General features: G+C 31.7%; 1 protein-coding gene across 1 annotated transcript; it reads left to right on the forward strand.

The window, feature by feature from the left end:
- The first annotated feature begins 1,422 nt into the window (after positions 1-1,422).
- Positions 1,423-9,154, forward strand: LOC132721051 (protein jagged-1b-like). The gene is made up of 4 exons (XM_060705298.1): positions 1,423-2,362; positions 6,636-6,711; positions 7,825-8,001; positions 8,997-9,154. Exons 1-4 carry the CDS (start codon positions 2,024-2,026, stop codon positions 9,152-9,154), a joined length of 750 nt encoding a protein of 249 aa, XP_060561281.1. The 5' UTR covers positions 1,423-2,023.
- Positions 9,155-9,882: the final 728 nt, after the last annotated feature.

The following is a 9,882-nucleotide window of genomic DNA, read 5'->3' on the forward strand; positions in this document are numbered from 1 at the left end:
AACTTATGGAAAAAAGTACTGCTTATGTTATAATTTATTAATTAAAATCTCAACTATCCATATATCAGTGTATACCAAAAACATACATAAATAACAGATGAAATAGGTAAACATGGCAACTCACATTAGAATTTTCAATTAGAATAAATGTTGAATGTAAGTCTATATGTGAATTACAGAGAATTTATACCAACTTAGGGTAATTGATAAAAAATTCATTTTAATCACTCATATACATGGTAAAATTTTAACCTAAAGTACCTTAAAACCTATATCATCATAAAATGCTCTACATGTCATTCTAAAAGAGATTGATAAATAACGGTATTCAGTAGACTTGCATTTCATATTCTGTACTCCCTTATCAAAACATTTATTGCTGTCATCCAGTTGTAAATCTCCTGCCTGGGGGCTTGGCAGAGATCTTAATGTATCAACATGCTTGACTGACTTCAATGTTTAAACGGCATAATTGATTGGTTTATTACTTTCCAAAGGTCTAATGAAATTAATAGTCACAGATAGTGGCAAATACATATGTTAAAAAGTACACCATATTAAACTTTAATTAAATTAATCTTTTTTTCCCATTTTCTTAAGGAAAGCGCTATAATTAATAAATTTAAAAAAAAAAATTGTAAATTAAAAAGATGGCGAGCTTTATAATGATAATATTAAAGGAATCGCATTTTAATAACTAAGAAATTAACTAACTTAGATTATTACCAAGAAGAAAAGATTGGTCATTTGCTTTTAGTAACTTTTTATTGCAGTTAGATTCTTTTGAATAAAATTTAAACTGTACTGGCCTCTGGATTCAATGATGGAAAAAATCTTATTGAATACTATAGTGTTTAAAATTATGTTTTAGCACAATAGAAAGGCAATATTTTAATACCACTTATATATTTGGAAAATCGTCTATTATTCAGATGAGTAAATTGATCAAGTGTTTGAAATTATTTTTATCAACGGTCGCACATACAATGCTTCCTACTTAACACCAGGGGAATTCTATTTGAAACCTTGCATACAAAATACAGTGTGATGTAAAATCATCCAAAAGGTACCATAAACAACACTTGAAAGTCAAGGAAAGAACACCATTTTCAACCTCATATTTCAAAATTTTATCAGTCTATGGAAGGGGACGCCCCTCCCAAGCCCACCCCAGTTACATATATTTTTACTTTATTCCATATTATATCATATAAACATATATAAGCAAAATGCATTGCCACTCATAAGATGACCCATATATAAAACACATCAAATTGCAATTTTTGTCACATGAACAAGATGCTGACCCAATCTTCAAACAAAAGTGCACAATTTTTCGCCTGTTGGGTTATTTCCATCACAATCTTCCACCCATATGTCAGCCCCCCAGGAAACCATGTTCTGTATCCGCCCCTGTTCTTTGTGATTTTCTATATTAGGTTTTTTCAGCTTACGTAATCTTATTCTTATCAAACAATATAATTTTCAACTTATCCCTAAAATCATTAAAACATTGATCGTTGTTCTTGTTGGACTATATACCCAATTGACCGCTCTTAGTAAATTTATAAATCGATCAAATAGTGGGCCCCATTTTGAATTGTTCTTCCGCGACGTCACCTTTATAACAAGTTTCTCAGTTATTCTATTGAATTTGATTTTCACTTAACCGACATAGTTACCTAAATAATCAATTTATAAGAATCAAAAACCTTTTAGTGTAAAATGTATTGATATTCTGCGAAATGTTATTTGTCTTTGATAAAACGTCCCCGGATTGGACACATAATTTACTTTTACTTTTAAATGTTTGATATTACAGAGGACAATAGATAATATATATTATTTCACAATACACATTTTTAGAATGTCGTCTGTATATTTCTTTTTATTTGTTTATTTATTTGCAAATCAAGATAAAGGAGAAAATGTGACCGTAACAATTTGAAAAATAACTTTATGAACATATTAACTGGTTTTTAAAACCGTTAGAAAAATCCAGTGTTGTCATCAAAATTTAAAAATGCAATTCTTCAATATATTTTTGACTGTTGCGGTTGCAGTCTTTGCAACTATCAGGGGTTTTGACGAGACCGAAAAAATAGATTTTGGAAGAAAAGTAGAACTTTATCGTCGCGATGGAGATAGCATGGAACTAATTTCTGGAGTTATTACTTTGTTTTATAAAACCACGATGTACACATGTATTACAGAGTGCAAGAAAAGAAAGTTATGCGCCTATGTTAATTATCATTTCAAAACCACTTTGTGTTTCCTAATACGAGGCTCCGAATTAAATGAAACTTTTGGTATCGTTGAATCTGACGGATATGGCTTTGGAGTGAAGAGTTCATGGGACTTAGTAAGTAGTATATAAAATATTACAAATACTAAATATCTCGGCCTATTTTATGATTTTTAAAAATAAAACCACACACCATATGACCAAATTTCTGTTTCGAAAACTTCTAATTGAGGCAATAATGAAATTATAAAATGAGATATAAGGTATCAGTTCAAACTAAAAGCGCATTTCTACAAAAACCGCTTTTTTCTGCAAAAGGTATGCAGCCAAGGTAACATACATGATTTTGAGATCTCTAAAATTCACAATGGACAGTTTCATTGTATGGCACATGTTTTTAAGATAGATAGATAGATAATTTTATTGACGTAAACAATACAGTTTTTTGTCATACAATTGCATATACATAAATATCATAATTTTATCATGTGATTTAACAAACAGTGAACACGTTTTACATGGTTAACATGTTGTTTGTGGAGGATGAATAAGATGTTTACATATAAATCAATATCATACACAAAATCAAAGTGAAGTAAATGTCTTTCATAAAACTGGCAAAGTTAACATAGCAAAGACTTTCTAAGTATAAAAGCATTGTAAACAAATTTGGAAAGATTTCTAATTATAGCTTGATTATCACTCTTAAAAAGCTCTGTAAATTTAATAACATTTGGTCTTCTATAAAAATATGCTTTGATATATTGTTTTCTAAAATCTTCGTACAACGGACATGATATAACAAAATGGTATTCATCTTCAATATCTCTGTTTTGACAAAAAATACAATAACGCTCATTTCGTTCAACTCTGTTTCTAGAATAGCGTCCAGTTTCAATAGCCAGTTTATGTGAAGATAATCTTAATTTTGATAAAGCATTTCGAAACTTGAATGGCAATAAATCTAAATATGGTTCAAATCTAAATCCTGTGTTAAATTGCTTATACATAAATAATGTTTCACATTCTTGCAATCGTTGAAACCAGTTTTGTTTAAAGGTATCAATTAGTCGAGCTTTAAAAAGTAGATGAAATTTACCTAGATCAACACAGGATGGGTTGTTCCAAACATATGAAAACCCATAGCAGTCCAAAATACTTTTAACTTGATATGCCCAGTTATTTTTGATAACATTACATTTACAAAAATTATCATATAGTCTGTTTAATAATATATTTGTAGACGATACAATTTTACACCAGAATTTAATAATGCGTACATATCTATTAATGTAAAGCGGATAGCGCCCTAATTCACCATACACACCCATATTTGTACAACAAGATTTAACATTTAATAACATTTTGCAAAATTTCAGATGGATCCGTTCATTTTCTTTTGACTTACTGAATCCCCAAATTTCGCAACCATAATTAAGAGTAGCTGTTACAAAAGCATCAAAAAGTTGGCATATAACACTAGGTTTAAGATTTAATCCCTTTATATTATGCATCAAAATATTAAGGGCCTTAAGGCCCTTGCCAGCCAATGATTCTTGGTTTAGTATGAATGTACCCGTATAGTTAAAAACAATCCCAAGGTAATTAAAATTATCAACTATTTCTATGTTTTCATTATTATATGTCCAATGCACATTTTGCTTTATGTGACCTCTTTTCCTAAAAACAATTATTTTTGTTTTGAGGGTATTTACTTCTAGGCCCCATTTGTTACAGTATGTATATAATAAATCTAGACTATTTTGAAGATCGCAAACAGTGTCACTTAAAATAACCATGTCGTCTGCAAAAAGCATTAGAATAAAAGTAATATCATCTAAGGTTAAACCACTGTCATGCCCTCTTTGTAAAAATAGCTCAAGATCATCAACAAATAATGAGAACAATAAAGGGGACATAACCTCTCCTTGTTTTAAGCCTACAGCATACTCAAAATAGTCCGAATATGAGTTACAACCCTTGATACAAACTTTAACTTGTGAATACATGTCCCTAAATATTCTAAATAATTTTCCATCAATACCTAACTTATGCAATTTTAGCCATAGGCCGTTTAGATACACACTATCAAATGCTCTTTTCATATCAACCATACAACAATACAAACGTTTATTTTCATTTAAAATCTTATGTACAACAGCGTTTAATACAAAAGCTGCATCTACCGTAGAACGACCCTTGCGAAAACCAAATTGAGCATCGCTTAGTATATCATTTTTTTCGGACCAATCATTCAGTCGTTTATTTAAAATTCCAGTAAAAATTTTCGATAGACAACTAACAAGTGTGATGCCTCTATAATTCCGTACATCGCATGGGTCGTTCTTTTTAAAAATAGGCACTATAATACCGTTAGACCAATCAGATGGAAAATGTCCAGAATTCAAAACTGCATTAAAAATATCTACCAAATGTGCCGAAAGTATATCATAACATTCTATAAAGTATTCATTTAATAAATTATCACTACCACAAGCTTTATTTCTTTTTAGTTTTTTAACAATAAATTCGACTTCAGTAGTTGTGATTGGCTTATCTAACCTTTCAAAACTACACCTATTTGCATCAAAATCATATTCTGAACAAAATTCCTCAGCTTCATTATTCACAGGGGTTTGAAATTCATTTTGTAAACTTGAAAAATATTTCAAAAAATCATCTACAGTTAATGTGCCACTTCCTTTCTCATTTTTTCTACGAAAAAACTTCCAAAAGTCTTTTGGTTTTGAATGACGTAAATTTTCAATTCGTTTTATTTTTTCACATTCAAATTTGTTTCTTTTACGTTTTACTAACATTTTATACACACATTTTAAACGTAACATTTCAGTCCTATTTTCCTCGGTTTTGTGTCTATCATAAACAGAAAGTGAATCGAAAAAAGCACACTTAGCTTGTCGACATTCATCGTCAAACCACTCAGCCCTTTTACATACTCTATTATCACATTTTACTCTATTTGGGTCAATAATGGTAGTTTTCTTAAAAAGTGGCAATGCTATATCATTAATAACATCTGTAAACCTTTGAACACAAGAGTCTATAGTTTCACCGTCACAATTAATAGAACATGCATCAACAATACGGTTTAACACAGGCAATTCTGCAATTAAATGTCTTCTAAATTCATTTTTATTTTGTTCAGACCAATTAATACTAGTTTTCTCATATGAAGGTTTTATAGTTTGCTTATTATAACATAGCAGAATACTAAATAACCAGATCCATGATCAAATCATTCAGTTAATGGTGCAACACAAATCAAAAAATGTCAATACTATGAAAATCTTGATTACTTAACAATAGATAGTCTATTAACTTGAGCCAAAGCTGTTGATAAATGTAAAAGATAATCGCTCGCTAATCTGCCGTTCGCTATTCTTAACGACATAGACTTGCACAAATCAATAAGTTTTGAGCCGTGTGTATTGGTAACTCTATCCATTGATTTTCGCTCACACGGTGTATCAGGCATATAACTGTCATCGTTCAAAAAGTCAATAATATGATCACACACGATATAGTCTCTTTTTAACCCTACACGCGCATTCCAGTCACCTATCAAGAATACTTTTCCTTTTGATTGATAACTATTAATATCTTGCTGCAGCAATTCAAACAAATCAGTATTTATAATGTTATAAGAGGGTGAATTTTCAACCCATATATAAACACCTGCAAGAAAAATATCCATGTCTAGGCCAAAAAAGTTTTTATCAAGTTTTACCCAAATAATAGCATCATGGTATGTTTTAACAACAGAAATGCCCTTTTGTAAACTCTCTTTTATATAGACAACAATTCCACCGCTGCAGCGCTTTGATCTTTTGTGTTGAAATTTTCGAAAACAGTTTAAACAAGTATAACCAATTATATTGATTTTTGTGTGCTCGTTTGCCCAAGACTCATACAAGAAAATTATGTCATAGTTACAAATATATTTTACAAAGTCAATGTCTCCGATTTTATGTGTTGACAGACCATTAATGTTCCATGAGAGCACCTTGACTTCAGCCTCCGATATTTCCTAGTATGCAGACGAATTATCTGTGCAAGTACTTCCGGTTCCGCTTTGGACAGGCTCGGTTAAGCGGACCTGCTTCCCATCTATAAATAGCTTATCGTAGCTGAACCAGGCCTTTTTATCAGCAGCACGTGCTTCGCGAAGCTTTGGTAACAGTGCCTTTCGTCGGTCTGCTACCTCCTTAGGAAATTGCTCATTAATGTAATATCGAGTTTTTTTCAATGCTGGGCTTGCGCGTCTAATCATTTCGCGATCTTTAAAGTAGGTAAATTTTGCCACTATATTCCGAAATCTTTGTACTCTTAAGAGAAACATTAACAATAGAAAGGTAAATTTATTTTCCAGACCAATTACCTGACCTGCAATACATGTACAGACAAGGAAGTATGCCATGTGGAAACAAGTGGATGTGTAATTGAAGGTACTTGTTAATTAATATAGTGAGATATCTTGTATGATTATTCTATTTTATAGATAAGTAGCATTATTTAAATTTATTTCAGACTGTTTAATCAGGCTAATCTATCAAATGTATCATACTTTCATCATGTAAGTGTTGACGATTGAATACGGGTGGGCTTGAGGGGTTAGAGATGTAACACTCGTGAAGAACCCATTGAACCGAGTCAGCAATGTTCATACATTATTTTTTTATTTTTTATTTTGGCCATCACCCATTTCCAGACTTATTACTGTACGTTTGTTTAGACTGAATTCGAATCAAATGAAGATGGCTGTGAGAAATTCAAAAATTGTCTCTTCTTAAGAATGGTCAAAATTATATTTTGTTTATTTTCACTGTGAAATTATCAAATATATTTTTGATTGATAAATAAGCAATTTAGTCAAAAGCATAAAACTAAAAAACGGTATTTCAATAAAATGTTATGTTTGTGATAGGAATGAATGCATGTATTGTTATACACGCACTTTACGCAAATATCTGCTTTCTATTACAATGATATTTACCTTTAGAATAATCAGAAAAAAATCAAATATGAATTGTCAGATATCTCAATAACTCAATAATTATATTACACGTTTCATTTACATGAAAAAATATTTAAAAAATCATTCTAAATTCTAAAATTTTCAGCAATCTTGTTTAAAGGTAATAAATTAAACATTTTAAGGTTATTAAAAAAAATCGACGTCACACACCTGCAGTATGAAAGTTATTTGAGCCGCGTCACGACAAAACCAACATAATGGGTTTGCGACCAGCATGGATCCAGACCAGCCTGCGCATCCGCGCAGTCTGATCAGGATCCATGCTGTTCGCTTACAAACCCTATAACAAGTAGAGACACTGATAGCGAACAGTATGGATCCTGATCAAACTGCGCGGATGCGCATGCTGGTCTGGATTCATGCTGGTCGCAAACCCATTATGTTGGTTTTGTCATGACGCGGCTCATTTGTTTGCACATTGTGGTGCATTGTTTTTTGTTTGTCAACGAGTTATTATCCAAAATAAACACACATACCGAAACTAGGATTTCAAAACAACTAATACATGCGGCAATACTTACAGAGTGCAGGCTGGTTCAAGATGAAACTACGTTTTCATATACGGATGGAAACATTTTTTATGTTGGGAAGAAAGTTGCGCATCGTTGTAAAACATTCTATGATATGGTGGTATACACAACAGTGTCATCAACGTGCCTTTCTAACGGGACATGGACGGAAACGAACTTTACATGCATTGGTAAACACCACATTTTGCTTTTTAAGTTGTGAAGTTAAGTAGTATTATAATAATGATTAAAATATGATTTTATCCTTTCGTTTTTTACCTCAGGCATATGCAAGAAACGAAACTTTCGATTGAAGTTTCAATTGCAACGGAATTCTAATTTCAAATTTACACAAACGTAAATTAAAATTCAGCTGAACCCTTCTTGCCTTTTAATTGATTTGGTTTTAGCATTTAAATGACCCGTGCAGACAAAAACAACTAGTGCGTTGCGGACAGCTGGACCCGACAGCTGCCATGGCAGGCTGTCGGACCATGCGGGTGCAAACCTTATTTTTTTGAAATGAAGGGGCCAAATTATTACAATGCATGAAACTTTTCAAATCCTTGGGTTTTTTGAAAATTTATGTGGTTGCTGACGCCCCATTTTATAAAATTTATGTAAACATTTTCAATTTTTCCTCAAAATTTTTTAAAAAAAAAAGTTTTTAGAAAGTAATTGCATAATTGATTTCATGGGGGGGTTTTGGACTTTTTTTTAAAATTGCCAAAAATTTTTTTGAATTTATGATATTGATATTAATGTACGTATGTCACAATCATATCTAAAAAAACAGTGGGAAGCGGGGTTCCGTGGCCGAGTTGTTAAGGTCGTTGACTTTCAACCATTGCCCCTCGCCGCTGTGGGCTTGAATACCGACATGGACGTTGGATTCTTTCATGTGAGGAACCTATCCAACTAGCTTACAGAACGTCCGTGGTTCTACTCAGGTGTCCGTCCGTTCCTTCTTGAAATAATTAATGCACAGAAGGGCACCTGAGGTCTTCTTCCACCAGTAAAGTAGGAAAGTCGCCATATGACATATAGTGTGTTGGTGCGACGTTAAAGTTTCTTATAACATACTGTTTTAAAACATTTTTCTCGAACTTAACAGCAAAATTAGTTCAATAGGGACTGAGATTATCTCATCGCCTATAACAAACCTATTTCTGTTATTGTTTTTTAGAAATAAATGAATGCGAAAGTAGCCCGTGTCAAAATGGCGGTGTGTGCAATGATTTGCTAGGGAGCTACAGTTGTACATGTGCAGAAGGATGGTCGGGAACAAACTGCGGAACTGGTATACTTTGTTCTAAATTGTGTCTTCCTGAAACGTCCATTTGATCATTCATTAAAGCAGGAAAGGACACCAAAAGTTTCGATACAACTATTGCTAATGATATTTCATATTGTCAAGTAATATAATAATATTGACATATTCTAACATTTAAACACTTTCATTTGTTTGTTTACTTCATACAATCGTTTCTGAACTTTGTGTTATTTCAAATGCATTGATTTTAATTAAAACTTTGGTTGGTCTATTTACATATATTATTTTATTTGTTTTGTTAATGGACTGGTCGAATTGGGCCGCATTGATCAATTAACTTTACGTCCAGGACAGTTGCGACACATGTCAAATAGAAAACGTGATGAATGAAAGATAGATATACAAATAATAAAATAAAAAATAAAAATTAATAAAAAAAAATATTTTAACAAAAACCCCCCCCAAAGGGGTTGAAATATTTTGGTTTTTAAGTTTTTGGGTTTAGACTCCCCAGGCGTTTTTTGGGAAAAAAATTAGTTTTTTGCTGGAGATTGAAACGGGAAATTTTTTTTTATTTTAAAAACAAACCCAAAAAAAAAAGAAAAAAAAACAAAAAGCAAAACCAAAACGTTTTCACAATGTAACCATATTTCAAACATCAACGATGTATCCATTTAGGTGACATTTTGTAATATTAACTTCATTGGTAACTATCTGAAAGAAAAATCTCGATCAGAATCTTATAATATAATGATCCTGATTTATTTTATTTGCATTGCTTTATGAATCTAAAATTAGT

The sequence above is a fragment of the Ruditapes philippinarum genome, unplaced genomic scaffold (assembly GCF_026571515.1).
Source record: "Ruditapes philippinarum isolate M1 unplaced genomic scaffold, ASM2657151v2 ctg1846_1_1_1_1, whole genome shotgun sequence".
Classification (NCBI taxonomy): domain Eukaryota; kingdom Metazoa; phylum Mollusca; class Bivalvia; order Venerida; family Veneridae; genus Ruditapes; species Ruditapes philippinarum.